General features: G+C 56.7%; 1 protein-coding gene across 3 annotated transcripts; it reads left to right on the top strand.

Annotated features, from left to right (window-relative positions):
- The first annotated feature begins 878 nt into the window (after nucleotides 1-878).
- XYLT2 (xylosyltransferase 2) lies at nucleotides 879-16,876 on the top strand. Of its 3 annotated transcripts, none has more exons than XM_033847734.2 (11): nucleotides 879-1,054; nucleotides 9,645-10,134; nucleotides 10,415-10,590; nucleotides 10,889-11,091; nucleotides 11,520-11,600; nucleotides 11,783-11,999; nucleotides 12,084-12,260; nucleotides 12,532-12,794; nucleotides 13,082-13,277; nucleotides 13,839-14,172; nucleotides 15,702-16,876. In XM_033847734.2, the coding sequence occupies exons 1-11, from the start codon at nucleotides 920-922 to the stop codon at nucleotides 16,022-16,024; spliced, it is 2,595 nt and encodes an 864-aa protein (XP_033703625.1). In that variant the 5' UTR covers nucleotides 879-919; the 3' UTR covers nucleotides 16,025-16,876. The 3 variants fall into 3 exon arrangements, with proteins under 3 accessions (XP_033703625.1, XP_033703626.1, XP_073654532.1); XM_033847735.2 differs by lacking the exon at nucleotides 879-1,054 and adding an exon at nucleotides 1,405-2,809; XM_073798431.1 differs by lacking the exon at nucleotides 879-1,054 and adding an exon at nucleotides 4,135-5,287.
- The last annotated feature ends 4,371 nt before the right edge of the window (nucleotides 16,877-21,247 follow it).

Below are 21,247 nucleotides of genomic sequence, written 5' to 3'. Positions count from 1 at the left end.
TTAGGAGGATGCCACCGATGGGAAGGGGGAGAGGAGCAGGGGAGCAACTGCTAGGGCTGGGCACAGCCAACGGCACGCGCAAAAGTCTGGTGGTTCTCCAAGTGTGTTCCCAGACTAGTAGCATCAGCATTACCTGGGCACTTGTTGAAAACTCTAATTCTCGGGCCCCACTCTTGACCTACCAAGCAGAAACTCTGGGAGTAGGGACCAGCAATCTGTTTTATTAAGTCCTGCGGGTGATTCTGACATACCCTAGAGTTCGGTAACCACGGCTCTAGTTGAGGTCTGAGGATGCCTAGGATACGAGGGAGAAGAGAGAGGAACCAAGGCTTTGTGAAGGGCCTCAGATGCCAGTCAAAGGAGTTAGACTTTGCCCCGTAGGTGCGGCCTCCATGGTTTTTAAGCAGTGCTTGTGGCACTTAGACAATCTCTCCCAACTCGGCGTTTCTGGGAGCTCTAGCATTCTCTGCTTGCACGAGGGCGGAGAGTCAGCTGATTTCTGCGGGGCTGAGTCCCCCACCCCCACCCCCGACCCCAGGCAGCGAGCCAGAGAGAGGTCGGCTGCAGACCTCTCTGCCCCCTGGTTCCATAGGCTTGCCGTCCAGGAGGAGGTGAGCACACGCAGAAGCTGGGGCACTGACCAAGACGGGGAAGGGACAACCCGGGAAGCGGACCCGGCACGAAACGCCAGCAAACCGCCCGACGCGCTGCGCAGCGGGGACCAACAGCTCGGTAGGCCCAGGCTCCGCCCCTGGCCCACCGGGCGCGGCGTTTCGGGCCTGCGGGCCCCGCCCCCCGCCCCGCCCCGGCGCGCGCCAGGCGCTCCTCCCTTGAGGGAAGCCGTCTCTGCCCGCGCCCGTGCGCGCGCCCGCGGCCGGGTTGCAGGGCTGGGCGCGCGCCCCTCGTCCCGGGCAGGAAGATGGTGGCGAGCGTGCGGGTGCAGAAGCTTGTGCGGCGCTACAAGCTGGCGATTGCCACGGCGCTGGCCATTCTGCTGCTGCAGGGCCTGGTGGTGTGGAGCTTCAGCGTCCTGGAGGACGACGAGCCGGGCGAGGTGCTCCGACGGCCGGGCGGGCAGGCGGGCAGGCCGGGCGCGGGGGCGCGCGGGGTCCTGGCGGGGATGCGGGCGGCCCCGGCCGGGGAAGTGGGGCACTGGCCGTTTGCGTGTCGCGCGCGGGCGGCCGCCTGGCTCGGGGCCTCGGACCCCTGTGGCCCGGTTCACAGGCGGGCCCGGGGGCCTACTCGCGGGGGCTGTGCGTGACCCGGAGGACCGGGCCGCGGGCCGGCAGGGGCGCGGGGCGGGAGGAGGGGGTCGTGGTGGGGTGGTCTGCACCCCGGCGAGCAGTGAAGGTCAGGCGCGGGTGCGGGGGAAGCGGGGCCGGGAGGCGGGGCTGGGCCCGAGCCTGCTCGGAGGTGGGGAACCCCAGGCCAAACTTTCTGAAGTTGGGAGGGGGCGGGAGTGTGCGCGCCGTGGGCGGAGGACTGGGGCCGGGGGACCCCGAGCAACCGCGCCCAGCCGCCCCTCAGGGGCAGTAGCCAGTGAAGAAGTGGAGCCTGGGGGTGGAACTCAGTGTGGCAACTGAGGAGAGGGAGAGTGACCCCGAGGGAGAGAACTGGAGTGTCCCTGAGACGTGGCTTCCTCAGCCGAGGGTCTGAAGAACCTGCATGCGTCTTCAGGAGAGGATGGCGGGGGAATTGAGCTGCTGAGGGGGCCCCAGGACATTAGGGAATCGGGGACTCGCCCCCTCTGACTCTAAGGGAATGGGGACAGCAGCAGCTGGTTTAGCAGAACCCCAGGCCCTGGAGCAGGGGCAAACCCTGCTTAATCCCCAGGTCCTTGCTCTGAGGGTCTCACTCACTCATGGCTGATGTGGTTTCAGCTGGAGGCCCAGACATGCCTTCCCCAGTGTGGTCAGGAGGGTCCAGTGGTGTCTGAGACCATCGTGGAAGGTTGGCGAGGATAGGCCAAACCCTGGCCCTAAGCTGTGGGCCAGATGACAGGGCTTCCCTGCCCCCACCCCTTGGTTCTCGAGCCTCTAGGGCTCTGAGTCAGACACTCTGCTTGCCCCGTCCTCTTGGGCCTCTCCACCTGGCAGGGTGAAGGCCAAGGGAGGCCTGATGTCCTCTTCCCCTTCCTGCATGTGGGCATCTGGAAGGCCTGGTGTGGAGACTGGGAGAATTGCTGCTTTCGCCTGTTTTGGGGAGAACCAAGAGACTAGGATGGTGAAGGGAGCTGGGACAGAGTCACATAAAACCATGACTCCAAAAGGAGCTGAGGTTGGGGTTGGGGGAGGCTGGCTCTGTGACATCCGAAGGGCGTGAGCTTGTTCTTTGTGGTCCAGTAAGTAGCAGGAAGGGGAAGAGAGTGTATGAAGATTTTTTGGGCAGATGAGACATTCTAAGATGGAAAGGGCTGCCAGGGAGTTAGGGACCCTCTGACCCTGGAATATGTGAGCGGAGGCCAGTGAGCACTCTGGCGAGGGGCATGGCAGGGCATCAGAGGCTTCCCAGAGACAGATCTCTGGATGGGATGAGAGATTGTCCAGGCCTCAAGGCCCTTGCTGCCCTACCTCCAGCCTGGGGTGGAGAACTGGTGCGGTAGAGTGTTTGGGATCCTGCCTCCCCACCCCTCCTCCAGCTTCCTAGCAGAACCTGATAGGGGAATCCCTGGACTAGAATGGGGAAAAGATCCTTGATGACCTATAGGCTGTGTAGTCCAAGCAGCCCTTGGGGCTTGGGCCCTTCAGCAGCCACCTCAGTTGGACCATGCCACTTCACCATCCTGTGTCCTATTCCAGCACTGCTACTGGTAAGTGGTGTGACCCCTGGCAAATCGCCTAACCTCTTTTGCATCCTCATCAGTATCCGTGCCCCAAGGATGGGGGCAATAATAGCATCTCTCTCGTTGGGTGATACCTGTGAAGTATTTGCAGGAGTTGCTGGCCCATGCTAAATCATCAGTAAATAACTCTTATTATGATTTCAATACTGCACAGTGGTAACAGGGATTCATTCATTCAGTCAGTCATTCAACAAATATTTATTAAGTCCTCCTTCATACCAGGCACTGGGCTGATACTGGGGATACAGAAATAAATATAACAGACGAGGTCTCAGCCCTCGTGGGCAGACAGGGAGAGACTGACAGTGAAAAGGAAACAATAACAAGAGGGCTGGTTTAGATACGTGGTTGGGGAAGGCTTCTGCAGGAATTGGCCTGTGAGTTGAAAGACCCAGTCAGCCTGGGGAAGAGGTAGGCAGAGTTCAGGAAGAAGGCCCTGAGGAGAATGGGCTTAGCTGGATGCCTTCAAGGAATGGAAAGGAGGGTGGGGTGCAATCCCGGGAAGAAGGTTCAAGAGTTAGTCCAGGACACATCCTAGAGACCGCAGTGAGGGGCTGGGGTTTTATTCTAAGTGGCTCTAAACTAAAGGGGTCTAAGCAGCGATGGGAGAGAGGTGCATTTAAGAGGCACACTCTGCCCATCTGTGAGGGCTAGACTGGAGACCAGAGATGGCCATTAACATCCAAAGAGCCATTTTATGGTTTTCAAAGCTTTTACAAACATTGTCTCACCGCTTACTTTATGTACACATTTAGTTTTATTGTAATAAAGCAACTTGTACACTTTTTTTTTTTTAATTTATTTTTGGCTGTGTTGGGTCTTCGTTTCTGTGCGAGGGCTTTCTCTAGTTGCGGCAAGCGGGGGCCACTCTTCATGGTGGTGCGCGGGCCTCTCACTATCGCGGCCTCTCTTGTTGCGGAGCACAGGCTCCAGACGCGCAGGCTCAGTAGCTGTGGCTCACGGGCCCGGTTGCTCCACGGCATGTGGGATCTTCCCAGACCAGGGCTCAAACCCGTGTCCCCTGCATTGGCAGGCGGATTCTCAACCACTGCGCCACCAGGGAAGCCCGCATCCTGTACACTTTTAACGTTTAAAACCGAGCATCATCTTTCCTTTCCAGTGAAACAAAAAGAAAAATTTAAAAATAAACAGGAACAGGGCTTCCCTGGTGGCGCAGTGGTTGGGGGTCCGCCTGCCGGTGCGGGGGACGCAGGTTCGTGCCCCGGTCCGGGAGGATCCCGCATGCCGCGGAGCGGCTGGGCCCGTGAGCCATGGCCGCTGAGCCTGCGCGTCCGGAGCCTGTGCTCCGCGACGGGAGAGGCCGCGGCGGTGGAGAGGCCCGCGTACCAAAAATAAATAAATAAATAAACAGGAACAAAATTACAATAGAGAATGTCAATTGCAAATAAGGTCCTACAGGTTCTGCTGATTCTCCCATCCAGTGGCAGGGCTCAAGTCATCATTAGGAGAGAATTTTATTTTAAAAGTGTCATCTTAAACTGCAAGGATGTCCGTTAAACATCACAATTAAACATGCCAAAGGAGAAGCAATGTTGTCAAAATGCCCACTTAACCCACCCAAATATCTCAAACCCACCCTTTGCTGACCTTCTATAACCCCATTTTTTAAAGTTTTTTTTCCCTTTTTTAAACAAGAGAAAGTAGACAGATACATGTTGGTAAATGCTATCTGTCCATATTCACATAGAGACACAGTGTTATCTCTGAGCCCAGTATACAGAGAAGGGAGGAAAAAAGCTAGAATTCTATGCACTACGACACAGGGGCCTAGCACCCTCCAGCTTCCAGCAGAGCTAAGGGAGCAGAAGGTTTTTCTTTTTTCCCACAGAGCATGGTGGTGTTGATTCCATAAAGTTTTTGTTGAGACAGGAAGGGATAAAAATGAATTTGGAACAGAAAGGGGTAGAGATTCTTTTCCCACTGAATTCTGCTCAAGGTATTTCCCCCCAAAATAAGTTGTGAGCCATGGTATAAAAGAGAAAAGAGACCTCAAAAACAGGGCAACTGAGGAGAAGGAGGAAAAAAACAAAACAAAACTGCAACTTGCTCCCAGGGACTGGAGAAAATTAAAAAAGGAAGGTTGGAATCCACCAGTGTTCCATTAGTCATCTTCTCCTTCATCTTCCTCTCCTTCCTCCCCCTCATCATCATCTGCATCTTCTTCACCTTCATCCTCATCCCCTTCTTCATCAATATCTTCCAATCCTTCTTCCTCTTCATCATCATCATCTTCTCCTTCCCCTTCCTCGTCATCCATGTCCGGAACCAAGTAGTACTGTAATGGATTTGGCCAAGTATCATCTTTGACGACCTCTCCTAACTCATCTGCACCTTTCCGGATTTCCATTTGATTTCAGTGGACTTTGAAGATGGATCACGACTCTCATTCAGATGAAATTCTTTGGAGAGAACTTTATTTTCAAAGTAAGGGTTTTCATCAAAATAAAAATCTATTCTGTAACCTGATTTAATATCTTCAAATTCTGTCACTTCGACTCTTGTCAAATAATGCAGCGCCTCTTCATCCTCCTCCCCGAGCAGTGCAGACACTTGTGGGTGGTTGACAAATGCTGTTACCCCCAAATTTGGAATTTTGGCGATGAATTCCGACCTCTTCTGAAAAAATGGTTGGCGGAGTTTGTTATATTTCTGTTCTACGTTCAAAATCTCCTCACTGGCTTGTTCGTTAAGTCTGTCTATTTCATTTTGTACTTCATCAATATGTTCAGTTGCTTCTTGCTGTTCTTTTTGGAGGGGAGGCGGCGGCGGGCGGGCAGGCTGCTCTGCTCCCTCACTCATGCTCCACGCTCCAGCTCGCTGCTCCGTCCTTCACCGCTTACTTTAAGCACTCTGAGAAGTCCAAGGTGGTGGGGTGTGGGATAAGCATTGCTGTATTCTCTGTCTCCATGGCCCAGAGAAGGATTCCAAGGAGAAGCTGCAGAGTCAGGAAATGTCAGAGGACTTTGAATTCCTCCTCAGTGGGGAGAGGGGGCCTCGGAGGCCAGACTGCCTCCAGGCAGGTGTCTCAGGGCCAGTCCCCATCCTCAGTAATTAGAGGGGACTCTGACCTCAGGGGCGACCGGGGGCAGCTCCTCTAGGGGCACAAATATGGGCCCTGCTGCTGCACATATAGACATTCTTGGGGTGTTTATATGTGGTGGGGGCTGGCTGCCCACCAGGAGCCCCCCTCCCAGTTCTCACTGCGGCCTTCTGGTCTCCCAGCCCCCTCTGGGATTGTTCTTCTCAGGGTCAGCCAGCTCCCTGCTGCAGTGCAGGGCGCCAACATGCCCGTCTCCTCCCACATCCTATCCCCCACCACAGCGAGCCTGGCCCTGTGCCCTGCCGCCCTGACCAGCGTCCTCACTCGCTGATACTGACTTCCGTCTTGAGAGCCCACAGCTCCTCTGCCATCTCCACCCACCTAAGCTTGAGAATGTCTTCCTCTGACCACTGTGTGGCCAGGTCCGACATCACCAGGTTGATGTACGCTCAGTTCAGTGGGGCTGCAGCCACCTCTCCTGAGGGCTTTCCAGCCCAGGATGCCCTCCCCAATGTGGGTAACAGATTGGGATCTGCTGCCTCCCCCCCACCTGCCCTCCCCTTTGCAGATATCTCTTCTCAGATGGAGATAGACACGCCTGGCTCTCACTGGGCACCTCCCAAGAGGGCTGGTTGCGGTGCCAGGGTAGGGGTGGGGCCCTAGCCCTAAGGCAGTTGCCGTGCTCTGACAGAGGAGGAGAGGGAGGTCCTAGGGAGGGGAGGGACAGGGAAAACTCAAACTGATGGTCCAAAGTATCTGAAGGCCTTTGCTTCTCTCCTAACTTCACTTTTGTCTCTTTCCTGTTCTCCTTCCATTAATAATAATAGTAAGGATGACAGCATTCACTGAATGCTGAGCCTATGCCAAGAGCTTTTCATTCATTCACTCATTCATAAATTCATTCATTCAACAAATATTTATTGAGGGAATTCCCTGGTGGTCCAGTGGTTAGGACTCTGCACTTCCACTGCTGAGGGCACGGGTTTGATCCCTGGTAGGGGAGCTAGGATCCCACAAGCTGCACGGCACGGCCAAAAACTTTTTAAAAAGAAAATATACATATATATATATATATATATATATCTCGTGTCTCCCATTGCCAGACATTCTTCTGGGCTCTAGGAATACATCACTGAACAAAACAACAAACAGCTTTGTCCTCATGGACATTACATTCTTGTAAGGGGAGAGACACAGAATAACACAATATACATTTATACATGTAAATACATTATAGGATGAGAGAAGGTAATAAGTGCTATGGGAGAAACAAAGTGGAGGCTGAGGGAGAGCTGGAGTTTTAAATACAGTGGACAGGGTGGCCTTCCTGAGAAGATGCCACCTGAGCAAGGAATTGGAGGCAGGGGCTGTGGGGACATCTAGGGGAGAGCATTCCAGGCACAGGGGACAGTGGATCCAGGTGGGCTGGAGGGACGCTGAGAAGGCCATCAAGGCCGGAGAGTGAGCATGAGAGGGTGGTGGGTGAGGTCAGGAAGGGTGGAGCAGAGGTGAGGGAGCCAGACACAGCTCGCGTAGCCTTTGTAGGTTCACGGGCTTTGTCCTCAGAGGGGGAACCATGGGTGGTTTCAAGCAGAGGAGTGGGGACCTGGGACCTGTTTTAAAGGAAACACTGGCTGCTGTGATGAGAGTGGACTATAGGAGGCCAGAGTAAGAGCAGGGGGCTTCCGGGCAGGGGTGGTAACGATGGAGGCAGTGAGAAGCGGTCCAATTCTGGATGTACTTTGAAGGGAGCCCCAACAGGAGGTACTGATGATGGAGTGTGAGGGGAACAAGAGGCGAAGTGACGCCCCTAAGTTTTGGGCCTGAGAGACTTGAAGGATGGAGAGGTCATTAACTGATATGGGGAAGACTGAAGAAGGAGCCTACTGGGGGAAGATCAGAAGTTCGCTTTTGGGTTTGTGGGTTGACAGGTCTATCGAGCTCCCAAGGGAGCCATCAAGGAGGCCGACAGTTAGACATTTGAAGGTTCAAGGGAGCGCTCCAGCCCAGAGAGAGAAATGTGGGAGTGGATGGAGTTAGGAGACTGAATGAGGTCACCTGGGGACCTAGGACAAGGCAAGGCCCCAGGGTGGCCTTGGGAGATAAGGAAGGGTCGGCCGAGAAGACTGATAAGGAGTGCCCACGGAGGCCACACCAGGGAAACACCAGGAGGGCATCCTGGAAGCGGAGGGAGGGCGGTGCTTCAGAGGCTGTGGTCCAGTGAGTCGTGCTGCTGGAAGGCCAGGCCAGAAGAGGACTTGCACAGAGAGTGTTGAGGGAGGAAGGGGACAGCTGGTGGCGCCACCTCTCTAGCTGCACTGTTTCATGCTCTGGCTCATTGGACACTCACACTTCCCTCCTGTATGTTAAAGCTGAGGGAACCTGCTCAGAGACGGTAGGTAACTGTGGGGGAGTGGCAGAGCTGGCCAGGGAGCTCTGGTGACTTCAGAGCAGTCACACAGTGCCCTTCACTCCTCCATCCTTTCCGTGTTTCATCCACCTGACACCAGCCAGACATCCTATGTGCCAGCTACTCCGCCAGGCACTGGGGTAATGGGGCTGAAATGACAGCCTCTCCCCAAGGGGTTGGTTGGGTAGAAGAACGTCCCACCCTGGGGCAAACGGGATGGCTTCACACAAGGAGACTCAGGGCTGGATCTTGAAGGATGGATGGGATTTGGTCAGGCAGGGAAGTGGGGGGGGTGCGTCACAAAAGGGGGACAGGGAGAGCTGGGAAGAGGGTGGGTATGCACAATTTCGAGTGTGCCTGGGTTTGAGAAGAGGCTGTAGGAGCCAGGAAGCAGGGCTGGAGATACTGAGGCGCAGCATCCCGCTTTCCCTTCGAGAGCCCCTGCCACAAGGAGCAGTGAGTTGCCAGCCTGCAGCTGCAGGTGCCTCAGGCTCTGTCTCAGCCATCCAGCCATGGCCAGGCACCTCCTGGGCCACCCCAGCAGTGGCACCGCGGCTCCCATCTCTAGGCTGCCTTTGCCCTGGAGCTTCCCACTAGGTGGTCGAGGCCCTCTCCAAGCCGAGCTGTCATCTGAAGCTCTTCCTTCCCCCTCTTTGCACAGGTGTCAGGCCGGCTTGGCTATCTGAAGGCTTTCCCTGCTGCTTCCTGCTCCTGCTTCCTCATCTTCCAGAGTGTGACCCCCCCACCCCCCAGTGAATCCCTTGCACTCTGACTCTTGGTCTCTGCTTTCCAGAGAACCTGACCAGTAACGGGGTCTCAGATTTCACCTCTGTCCTCCCCACCAGGCAAGACCCCTTTGCTCTGTTGTGGCCTCCGCACTCCCACGCGGAAATACTGTAGTCAGTAGAATGCTTTCCTTCTGAAGAGCACCGTCTCTTCCCAGCCTGGCCGGGTGGGAGTGCTAGGCGGACACTCTTGTCTGCAGGGTCTTTGCATGTTTCTCTTATGATATATGTGGATATTCGTTTTCATAGTTGCTGAAAAAGAAAGTGGTATCTGAATCCAAAGCACAAAAGAGATTCAGTGCCCTGTGATCTGTGTGATCGTGGGGATGTGGGTGCGACGGTGCCTTCGGGGAGGACGACATTTCCTCCGCTGGCTGGTCAGGGAGGCCTCCCAGCAGAAGTGCTCTTTGTGCAGAGCCCTCAGGCAAGCAGTACTTTCCTAGATCAAGGGTGGCAGGGGCTTCCAGGCCTGAGGCCCAGCAGGAAGCTGAAGGAGCTGGAGGAGAGTGACTGTCCCAGTGACTTGTGTCCGCCTATCTTTTACAGAAAGGAAGGCAGAAGAAGCCACGGCCGCTAGACCCCGGTGAGGGCTCCAAGGACACAGACAGTTCAGCTGGGCGGCGGGGCGGCGTGGGCAGAAAGCATGGGCGCTGGCGGGGCCGTGCTGAGAGCCCCGGCGTGCCCGTGGCCAAGGTGGTACGGGCAGTAACCAGCCGGCACAGAACCAGCCGGCGGATCCCCCCCACCCCGCCCCCGGAGGCCCCAGGCCGCCAGAACCTGAGTGGGGCAGCAGCCGGGGAGGCGCTGGCTGGGGCGGCTGGCTTCCCACACGGAGACACAGGGAGTGTGGAGGGCGCCCCCCAGCCCACAGACAACAGCTTCACGCCCAAGTGTGAGATCGTGGGCAAGGATGCTCTATCTGCACTGGCCCGGGCCAGCTCCAAGCAGTGCCAGCAGGAGATCGCCAACGTGGTGTGCCTGCACCAGGCCGGGAGCCTCATGCCCAAGGCTGTGCCCCGGCACTGCCAGCGGGCTGGTAAGAGACAGGCATGGGCAGAGAGGTGGCAGCCTGGGAGGGGGCATGGCAGGGATCCTCACCTCCATTTCTCAGGGAGGAAAGCTCAGAGGGGCTCACCTTGCTGCCCAGGTTGGGTGACGAGTGTACTAAGTGGCAGAGGTGGAGCTGGGGCCTAGGAGCAGTGGGCTCTAAGTGCAGGGCTCCTCCTTTGGAAGGCAGGCAGCCCCCTCTTCCCGTCTTGTCTCCACCCTGTGACCTGGGGCCAGACCTCACCGATGCCCCTGTTCTCTACTCTCAGGGAAGATGAGCCCCGGCATCCAGTGGGACGACGTTCGGGCCCAGCAGCCTGTGGATGGCCCCCCAGTACGAATCGCCTACATGCTGGTGGTCCACGGCCGCGCCATCCGCCAGCTGAAGCGTCTCCTCAAGGCTGTCTACCACGAGCAGCACTTCTTCTACATCCACGTGGACAAGGTACGTACTGTGGCCGGGGAGACCAAGGGCATCTGCGTAAGTAGAGCAGAGACTCAGCAGGTCAGAGACAGACAGTGCCTCTGACCTGCTCGGGTGGCCCAGAGATGGGGGAACAGGGAATGGGGGAGCAGCCAGCACCAGGCGACATGGCGGCTTCAGAGCTGGAGCCTGGCCTGTGCTCTCTCCATTCTGTGACACTTGTACTCTGCTCTGGGGTGGGGCAGAGTGGCAAGGTTGTAATGCTGGGGATCCAGCTTCCACTGCTGAGTTTCCACCGCCACCTCCCCACTTCCCACAGCGCTCCAACTACCTGCACCGAGAGGTGGTAGAGCTGGCCCGGCAGTATGATAACGTGCGGGTGACGCCCTGGCGCATGGTCACCATCTGGGGTGGAGCCAGCCTGCTGAGGATGTACCTGCGGAGCATGCAGGACCTGCTGGAGGTGCCCGACTGGGCCTGGGACTTCTTCATCAACCTCAGTGCCACTGACTACCCGACCAGGTGTGGGGTGGTGCTATGAGCCCTGCAGGTGGGAGGGGCGCACGTCGAGGCATTCGGGGTTCAAGGGTCCTGATGGACTCCTTCCCTCCCCCAAGCCTCATTCTGGGATCTGCATAGCTCAGACGTGGCCCCTTGGCCCTAGCAATGTTTTAGAAGAGGAGCTGGTGAAAGATGATGTGAGGATTGAGAGTGACAAGAGGTGGGGAGGAGGAGGACCCAGAGGTCTGTACTGGGGGTCATGGGTCAGACAGCAAGGGGTGGAAGAAGGATGGGGTGGTCTTCCTCAGGGGCCTCAGATGCCCACCACCCCAGAGCATCAACCTGGAGTAGGTCACTTGGTCAGGACGACTCTCAGTGAGAAAGGAAGGGGCCAAGGAGTAAAGTCAGTCACTCTCACACACGCTCCCCACATCCCATTTCCTCTCCAGGACCAACGAGGAGCTGGTAGCTTTCCTGTCCAAGAACCGGGACAAGAATTTCCTCAAGTCGCATGGCCGGGACAACTCCAGGTAAGGGGCCGGGGGAGGAGGCCCTGGTCCTGGGGTCTTGCCACAAGCCCTCCCACACAGGGGGGCTCTGTGGCCCCAGCCTTGGGTTGCAAAACCTCCCAACCAATCACAGATTAAGGAGGATGAGAGCCTGGATCCCACCCTGCAAAACCCTCAGCCACGGGCCCATCTGCCTCCCACAGGTTCATCAAGAAACAGGGCCTGGACCGGCTCTTCCACGAGTGCGACTCGCACATGTGGCGTCTGGGCGAGCGGCAGATCCCAGCGGGCATCGTGGTGGATGGCGGCTCTGACTGGTTCGTGCTAACGCGCAGCTTCGTGGAGTATGTGGTGTACACAGACGACCCACTTGTGGCCCAGCTACGTCAGTTCTACACGTACACGCTGCTCCCAGCCGAGGTGGGTGACTGGGCCCGCACCCAGGCCAAGAGGGCGCGCGGTGGGTGCCCCGGCTCACCCTCCACCCTGCCTTGTCGCCCGCAGTCCTTCTTCCACACGGTGCTGGAGAACAGCCCAGCCTGCGAGAGCCTCGTGGACAACAACCTGCGGGTCACCAACTGGAACCGCAAGCTGGGCTGCAAGTGTCAGTACAAGCACATCGTGGACTGGTGCGGCTGCTCCCCCAACGACTTCCAGCCGCAGGACTTCCTACGGCTGCAGGTGCTTCCCCGTGACCCCCAAGCTCTGCCCCTTGATAGGGCCTCACCCCAGCTTTCGCCAGGTGCTTTCCAGTCAGAAATGATCCACGGTGGTCCAACCAGAGAATCTGGGGGCCCCTCGCTGGGAGCAGCCCTCAGGGGTCGGGGGCTACACTGGCAGCAGGAAAGGCCCTGGGAGGCTGATCTCCAGGCAGTGCCGGGAAGGGCGGCTCCCCTGCTGTGCTCTCTGGGACCTCCAGACCCCTTCACCCTCCTTGCCTCTCTCGCTCCAGCAAGTCTCCAGACCGACCTTCTTCGCCCGGAAGTTTGAGTCGACTGTGAACCAGGAGGTATTGGAAATCCTGGACTTCCACCTATATGGCAGCTACCCCCCCGGCACTCCAGCCCTCAAGGCCTACTGGGAGAGCACCTATGACGTGGCCGATGGCCCCAGTGGGCTCAGTGATGTCATGCTCACTGCTTACACCGCTTTCGCCCGCCTCAGCCTGCGCCACGCCGCCACCGCTGCGTCCCCACTGGCCAACCCACTCTGCAGGTGAGACCTCCTTCTGACATTTTGCAGACCCCCAGTGTGTAGTGCCCTACGAGGAGGCCAATCAGAAAGAGACAGCCCCTGCCGCCAGGGAGCCCCCAGTCTGAAGCAGGGAAAAACGCAAACAAAACAAAGGGGGCAAAAGCCAGGCACATAGGATCTGTGGGTATGAGATCTGGGGCAAAGAAAGCACCTGGGGATGGGACACCCCAGAGCCCCCTCCCTGGGACTCCAGGCCAAGCCAGGTGTGCTGATGGCATCTCCCTTTCTCCCTGCTGGAACCTTCTTAGGTTTGAGCCCAGGGGCTTGCCGTCCAGCGTGCACCTGTATTTCTATGACGACCATTTCCAGGGCTACTTGGTGACGCAGACGGTGCAGCCCTCAGCCCAGGGGCCGGCAGAGACGCTTGAGATGTGGCTGATGCCCCAGGGGTCGCTGAAGCTGTTGGGGCGCAGTGACCAGGCCAGCCGGCTCCAGAGTTTGGAGGTGGGACAGGTCCTCCCCTTGCCTTCTCCTGTCCCCCAGCAAGACTCGGGGTAGTGGGGAGAGAGGGACAGACACTAAGGGAGGGCTAAGGACTGGGTTAGGCCTTTCAGAAATGGATCCACGTGTCTTCTTTCCCAGTGATGGCAGCCTTGGGATGCACAGAGGACATGTAGTCAGCAGGGAGGGGCTTTGGTTCCACTACAATGCAAGCCCAGTCTTCTAAACTCCAGGGATTTTCTGCTAAAGGGACTTGGACATTCCAGTCGGGCCAGAAGATTAGGCTTTTGAGGGGCTCCTTAGCGTGGGGGTGGCCTCTGGGCAGGGCCTCGAACCTCATCTCTGTCTTACTGCCCCCAAAACTTCAGAGCAGGTCAGAACAGGAACCTAGAATGAATCTCAGAGCTTAGTAAAGAAATCCTAGTCTGAGCCCATCGTTTTGCAGATAGGGAAACAGGACCAGAAAGAGACAGTGACTGGCCTGAGGTCACACAGGAATTAGAGGTAGCAGCAGGTAGAGAGGACTTTACCCCGGCTCCTGCCCAGCTGCCTCCTTTCCTACAGGTTGGCACCGAGTGGGACCCCAAAGAGCGTCTTTTCCGGAATTTTGGGGGGTTGCTGGGGCCGCTGGACGAGCCTGTGGCCATGCAGCGCTGGGCCCGAGGCCCCAACCTCACAGCCACTGTGGTGTGGATCGATCCCACCTACGTGGTGGCTACATCTTACGACATCGTGGTAGACGCGGAAACCGAGGTCACGCAGTACAAGCCCCCACTGAGCCGGCCCCTGCGGCCAGGGGCCTGGACTGTTCGACTGCTTCAGTTCTGGGAACCCCTGGGTGAGACCCGCTTCCTCGTGCTGCCCTTGACCTTCAACCGCAAACTACCTCTCAGGAAAGGTAAGGATCTAGTTCCCAAATGATGCCCAGGAGCCAGGCCGAATGGGATTTGCCAGACAGGTGACCCCAAGAAGCTGACCATCAGAGTAGGGGAAGGGGACATGTCGTGGCCCTGATCATTCATCCGTCAGCATCCCAGGGCCTTGCACTATGGTATGGTGCTTCGGAGGCCGACTTGGCTCTAGAACACAGCTCTGACACTTTAATTGGGCTTTTATCCTTGGCAAATTACTTGGCCTTCCTGAGCCTCAGTCTTATTACATGTAAAGTAAGAGTAATACAACTGTTAGAGACCTCCTGGGTGCATGGAACACAGATCCACTCAAACTAGCTCCAGTGAAAAAGGGGAAATTATTGGAAAAATGCAGAGCTCTCCCCCACGGAACCTAGGAAATGACTCAGGTCCCACTGGGACCTAGAGGTGCTTTCTGTCTCTCTGGGGCCACCTTGTCCCTCATCCTGTGCTCTGTGTATCAGCCTCAGGCTCTGGTTTCTCAGTATATTGATACATGGCCTCTCAGTGCAACAGAGACTGACCAGGGCCTCTTGGTCTACAAGTTCCACATTCTTAGGACAGCAAATCTGATTGGCCATCCTCCCAGTCCATTGGTAGCCAGGTGGGCAGGGTCACATGGCCCTCCACCCACTTGGCTAAGGATAAGAGAGCAGACTCTGAACACAGGCATAGGCTGCAGCTTCCTGCAAGGGGGCCCTAATACAAGTAACTACCCCCTGGGAGATATTAGGAATGAGTATGTGGGTAAAAGTGGCTGGTATATAGTAGGCGCTCAATAAGTAGGTAGATGTTTCCTTCTTCCAGCCACATCCTATCACAGAGAAGGTGGGTCAGAGCAGAGGTAACCCAGCGGAGGACGGGGTGCTGGGGTGGGGCAGCGGCTGAGGCGGGTCAGAACAGGCAAGCTGCGGCCTGCTCTCCTAGGACTCATAGCCTGATGGAGGAAACGGGGCGGGGGAGGCAAGCTTGACAGCAGGAGGGCACTGGAGCTGAGCCTTGAAGGAGCTGGATTTTTATAGACAGAGAAGGGTATTCTAAACTGAGGGGACAAAGTTAGCAGGTGTCTGATGCGTGAGGGGAACAGAGGGTGGAGGGGAGTAGGATGCCAGGGGGTGGTGGGAAGGAAGGCTGGCAAAGTAAGCAGGGCGCCACAGCTGGAGGGCCTGAGTACTAGGCTTCTGAGGGCTCTGGGAACCACTAGAGGTGGTTGAGAAGGAGCATGGGTGACACAAACCAGACCATTACCAGAAAGTAACCTTACTTTCTAAGGTGCCTTGAACGCACTGTTTTATTTAACCCTCAAGTCAGGAATTCAGGGATTACTGTCTTGATTTTATAAAACTAAGTTTTACAGGCACAGAAAATTCTGTGGATTAGCCCAAAGTCACTCAGCAAGATGCAACTCAGTGGTAGAGCTGGGACAGGAACTGGGGTGCCCAGACCTGACTCCCAGGGTCTGGCCTTCATGGAATCATTTGGGCGGGGCATGCTTACTCCTGCTCTATACCCCCAGATGATGCCAGCTGGCTGCACGCTGGGCCACCCCACAACGAGTATATGGAGCAGAGTTTCCAGGGACTCAGCGGCATCCTGAACCTGCCTCAGCCAGAGCCCGCAGAGGAGGCTGCCCGGCTGCATGCGGAGCTCACGGGCCCTGCGCTGGAGGCCTGGACAGATGGGGAACTAGGTGGCTTCTGGTCTGTGGCCGGACTGTGTGCCATGGGCCCCTCTACTTGTTCCTCCCTGGAGCTCTGCAGACTGACCAGCTGGAGCTCTCTGTTCCCCGACCCCAAATCAGAGCTGGGGCCTGTCAAACCAGATGGACGACTCAGGTAGCAGGGTCCCAGCCAGCGCCTCCGGAGGACCCGGGGAATTGCACCTTACAGACGATGGAGGGATGTCCCCTTCATATGCAAGAACCAGAGGCCCAGGCAGTAGACCCGTGTCAGCCATCAAGAACTGTAGACGGCAGGGAAGGTGGGCTTAGTATTTACCACCGCAAATGGCTCTGCTGGGGACCAGGATGTTGGCAGGAACATGGGGTGAAGGGCTTCAGCTTCCACAGCCCACTCTTCCTCACTTTCCCCTCTAATTTTTTTTTTTTTTAAGAAAAATGGGTAGTGGGGGGATGAACTGGAAACAAAAGATGTGCAATAGGGCTCAGAGCAGCCCCAGGAAGTGGGCCATGGCTCTGGGGAGCAGGGGCCTGACGAGCCCATCTGCTGCTGCTCTGGAGGGGGCTGGGCCTGCCTCGCTCTCCAGGGCTTCATCCCCCAGCCTTGGCCTGTGCTGCTAACTGCTGAGGCTCTGCAGGGGTCCAAGTGCTATGCCAGGCTCTGAGGCCTGGAGAACAGGTGATTTAGGGGAGCACTGCAGAGCTGGAATCTAATGGGTCAGCCTCTCCTCTTATAGCCAGGGGACCATAGAAGAGGGGGTGGGGTTGGCTCTAGGGCTTTCCAGCATCCCCTGCCCCTTGATGGGAAAGCAGGGCACCAGGGCCTACTGAGACCATTGTGGAGTCTCCCAGGTACCCAGAACTGCAAGCAGGGCCTGGGGCGAGCCCTCATGAGCAGCATGGGAAGAAGACTCTGCCAGGGCTCTCAGAAGAACCGGGAGTAGCATTGTGCCTGAAGCTCAGTGTGAAGTCTGAAATATGCAACAGAAGAAATACATCTCTTTCTCTCTCAACTGAGCCTCTGTGTTTTTCCTGCTGGGTGTCAGACAGCCATCACTGTTGGGCCCTCTTCTCCTAAAAGTCTTGGCTGGTACTTTGGCAGAAGGTGGAGGTCTCATTCCCCCGGAGTGGGAACAGTTTAGAATCCATCAAAGAGCTAGAAGGGACACAAGAACCCATCTAATCCAGATCCCTCTTTTGCTGAGGGGTAAACAGGCCCAGAGAGGCTCAGAGACTTCCTCACTGTCACCCAGTGGGCCAGCAGGAGACAGTTCTTCAGAGTCCTGACACGGCACTTCCTCCCTCGCTGCCAGGCCAAGGCAGAGGCTTGCGTCTCCGTCTTTGGAGTCACCAGGGCCCATCCCAGAAGCCCTCGCTGTTTCCTGCCCAGTTCTGAGTTACGGGGCAGCCCCAAGAACGGAGGCAGTCCCAGCCAGGGCCTGGTAGTTACCATTGCCCCATTTACGAACAGGACCAGTGGCGGCATGGGTTCCTAGCCGCTGCCTTAGGACCTGGGAGGGCCATGTTGGAAAGGTTTGTCCAGCCTCCCTCCATTTCTCAAGCCCTTTCTCCCCTCCCACTTTTCCGCCATTGTCAGCCATGGCTCAGTATCAGTCCTTCACACCTTACTTAGTGTGGGAGCAAAGGTGAAGTCTTCTTAGACCTTTAAAATCACCCTATCAGCCAGTCACGCTGACCCGGTCAGCTCAGCTTGGGAAACAAAGGGCTCGGATCCAGCCCAGGCTGCCACGTGTCAAGTTTTTCAAGTTGCCAGGAGAGGGCACCCCTGACCACCAGTGGCAGCGTTGGCGTTTCGGTCTGTCCAGCCCCTGTGCTGACCTTGCGTGGAGTATCTCGTTTCATCCTCACAGCCCTTTGAGGCAGGCAATTTTATTATTTTCCTTTAGCACACCAGGAAACTGAAATGATGAACCCAAAGTCAAAGCTGTTGGTTGGTGGCTGCCGGCTTCAGGTGGAGGCAGGAGGACCCCACGCCACTCTGTCACTGCATTCTCCTGCTGTCCTAAGGCAGGTAACGAGGAAGGCGCTAACGGCAAGCACTCCAAGGAAATAGTGTTTGGGTTCAAGGGCTGAGATGATTGCTTTTTTCTGGCTCCTATTTTATAGAACACCTGAAGTTCTAATCTGGTTCTCTAAAAGTTTTTTGTTTTGTTTTACATCAGCCTTTAGATCGATTAAAAAAAATTAATAACTGTGTTTAGCGTATCAGGCACAGGCAGTAAATATCAGAGCATTTAGACTCTGCTGACTAAGGATTCACAGACCAGCCAGCAGGTTTAACCCAGGCTGTGGCTATGCAGTTGCTGGGTTAGCACAACTGTTTCCAAAGTCTTATTTTTGGAACTTAGGTGGGACATGCCCTCTGTTTCAGCCCCTGCCACTCCCATCCTACTACACCAGGTCCCAGTCACCTGCTGTGACCATCTTGAGGCTAGCCCAGTGGATGGGGATCCAGACTGAGGGCTATGAGTTAATTGCTCTGAGGTGGCAACCCAACACTGGTGCGGGTTCAGAGGTCCCTCAGGCAATTCTCATTTGCAGGCTGGCAGGAAAACTAAAGTCCAGCCCCAGCCCCACTGCTCTGGCCGGTTTGTCTTGGCCCCATGAGTCAGAAGCAATGTGGGACAAGGAGTAGGCTTCATGACTCCATCCTCTCCCCCGTCCAGGTCACCGAGGCAAGTGTGAGTGCAGCTCCTTGGACTGAATTCCTGGCCGGCAGTGTCCCCCACCCTCATCTTTCTGTAGGGTTAGCTCAACCCAGAGGCTTGAGCGTTTTGAGGCTTTGAAATCGTCCCCTGGCTGGGCCCCTGGGGTCAAAATCAGAATAACAGCCAGGCGCAAGTGGGGTGGGGGCGTGCGGCCTGGGCCCCCAGAGCTGCCCAAGAATTCCTTTGAAGGGAGGGGAAGAGCCTGGGGAGAGAGGCTTTTGTATTTTGTGCCTGGTTTCCAGGACAACCAGGGACCCCTCAGTTCCCTTAGAGATGGGAGCAAAGACCAGAGGACAGCTGGCATTTGGAGCCCTGTCACCTGAGCTGATGGGAAGTGGCGGGGGAGGTGGGGTGCAGAGTAGGCCTGGGAGGGGATCGGGACTGAGAGGTGCAGAGATCTGGGCGAGGCGGAGCTCTCCTGGCTGTCTTCTGGGTTTAGCAGAAGCCTAGCCTGTTCCCGCCAACCCCTTCTCCTGCAGGTTGTTGAGGGACCCTCGTGGCTGCCAGGCCTGCAGAGTGGAGCGCCATCTGTGGGACACTAGGTCCTGGCATGGTACTGACCAGGACAAGCAGGGGCAGAAGCTGAGAATCTGGAGAGCTGCTCACAGATACCATGGCTCTGAATGAAACTGCTCCTCTGGGCCAGGGATCCTGGGTTGAGGGTTGGCCCTGTGGGGATGGTGGGTGGGGCCGGCGGCGGCGGGGGAGCCCATCCTGTGGCTGTCTTCAAGGTCATTTAAGGCCAGTGCCCTTTCTTGGCACCACTCTGCCACTGCTGTTCCCTGTGCAGAGCTCACCGCGGAGAACAGCCTCCTAGGCATAGTTGTGGCCACTGGTGCGTACCCATTGCTGTCCCAAGTTCAGAGTTGGGGCAGATGCACACTTGGCCTCTCACCAGAGGCCAGAAGTCCAGCTTCTTCATCTATAGGGTCACCTAAAGCAAGCCCCTTGGGGAGAATGCTGTGTTTGGCTAGTATATGAACCCTGAGGTCCCTTCCCTGCTGTGTTCTATGATGCTACAGTCTACGACAGCGGAAGAGTCGGCACCAGGAGTTTGACTTCCGACTCGAGCCCTCCCTCTCCTGCCTCCTCAGATCCAGTTTCGAAGGGTGTCTGCCCCGCCACAAGCTCCTTCTCCTCCCCGAGTGTGTCCCTCTGTAAACTCCCTTACACACATCACTCATTCCCTGGGCTGAAGGAAGATAGGATATAGCTGCTCTGTCCTCCCTCACAAATCTCTGCCACAGGGAATTGATGCAGCAGCAAAAAGGGAGCTGCCTGCCCCTGTTCCCCCTGCATGTCAGGCTGATACTAGTCCCAGCCAGGTCACTCCTGCTCAACTTCCGGAGTGGAATTTCAATCTGGGGAGGTGAGACGGGTCTGTGCCTGCCAGGCCCAGGCTGAACCTCTGATGCCTGGTGCCTCTGGTGGGGAGGAGAGTTTCATGCCGGTTTTTATCACGGCCATCCTGTTGTGCTGCTGTACCAGCGAAGCCCCAGGGCTGCCATGTCCTCTGCTCTCTGCTCAGTATGGAAGGGGCCTTTGGATCTACTCTATGGACCCGCATCTTCCAGTGTGGGTTCCCTCTGGACCAAGGAAGTAGTGTGGAAAGGGTTAGCAACATCCTGGCCAGCCTCCTCTCTGGCCATTGTGAAACAGGACCCAGTACTGGGAGCTGCTGGTGATGACAGTGGTCTTTCCAGCTCTCCAAGCAAGGCCCACAGGCTCCTAGCTCCCAGGGGAAAGCCCAGAGCCAACTTCTGTGGGTGGTGACTACCGTACTGTCAGTCCTCTTCCCAGGGACGGGGCACCACATGGGATGCTGGGTACAAAAATCAAAAGAAATCTTCAGACCTGCAGCCTCCCTAGGCTCCAACCCCAACTCTGAGCACTAGACAGAGGATGGAGAGGTGGGGACAGAAGGTGTTCTTTGACTCTCCCACAAGGGTCATCAGAGCTGGCTGCCAGATTGTGAAAGAATGAGCTAGTGGCTAGAAAGGGGTGGAATTTCTTTATACCCGAGTGCATTTCAGAACTGCTAAGGGTCTGGGCTTTGTGCCTTGGACTGGCGGCGGGAGAGAACAAGATGGGGAGAGGACATGGGGACAAGAAAGTGTTTGGGCTCCGCTCTCTTGCTCGCTGACCCTAAACCCTGAGCTTCACTCTGAGTCATCCTTCATGATCCCCAGGACTGCCCCTCTCCCTGCTTCAGCACCATGGGATGCCCCACCGAGGTCCAGGCAGTGGAAAGGTGCTGAGAGTCGCAGGGGATGCAGGTGAGGGAGGACAGTGGGGGGAGAGGTGTGTGCCAGGGCCTAGTGTGGCTAGGGAAGAAGGCGAGGAAGCCTAGAGAGACTCCTTGGAGAGAAGCGTGTGTTACCCTGATCTTAGGCTCATCCTGGTGGAAAGGGTCCAGATGGCAGCTGGAGAACGGCTGCGCAAGCCTGCCAGGCTCCCTTAGTCACAGGGCCATCCCCAGGGGGGTGAGGTATTGTGTGGGGCTATGCAGCAGCTACCAGCTATCCCTATGGGAGCCAGCTTGCCTGCCCAGCTATGAAAGTGTTCAAAAGGACGGGCGGCCGCAGATGCACCAGCTGATTGCAAAGTGCTTCTGGCTCTGGGCCTGCAGAGAGGTAGGTGAATGTTCAGCCCTCC

This window comes from Tursiops truncatus, chromosome 20, assembly GCF_011762595.2.
Source record: "Tursiops truncatus isolate mTurTru1 chromosome 20, mTurTru1.mat.Y, whole genome shotgun sequence".
Taxonomy (NCBI): domain Eukaryota; kingdom Metazoa; phylum Chordata; class Mammalia; order Artiodactyla; family Delphinidae; genus Tursiops; species Tursiops truncatus.
Note: the sequence above shows the minus strand (reverse complement) of the source record. Positions and strands in the feature narration are given on the sequence as shown.

Excerpts from the sequence above, each read along its gene's own strand:
- XYLT2 (XM_033847734.2), top strand. The coding sequence starts at position 920 with ATGGTGGCGAGCGTGCGGGTGCAGAAGCTTGTGCGGCGCTACAAGCTG. Across the intron at positions 1,055-9,644 it reads AGGACGACGAGCCGGGCGAG|AAAGGAAGGCAGAAGAAGCC; the intron begins GTGCTCCGACGG and ends TATCTTTTACAG. Across the intron at positions 11,092-11,519 it reads GCCACTGACTACCCGACCAG|GACCAACGAGGAGCTGGTAG; the intron begins GTGTGGGGTGGT and ends TTTCCTCTCCAG.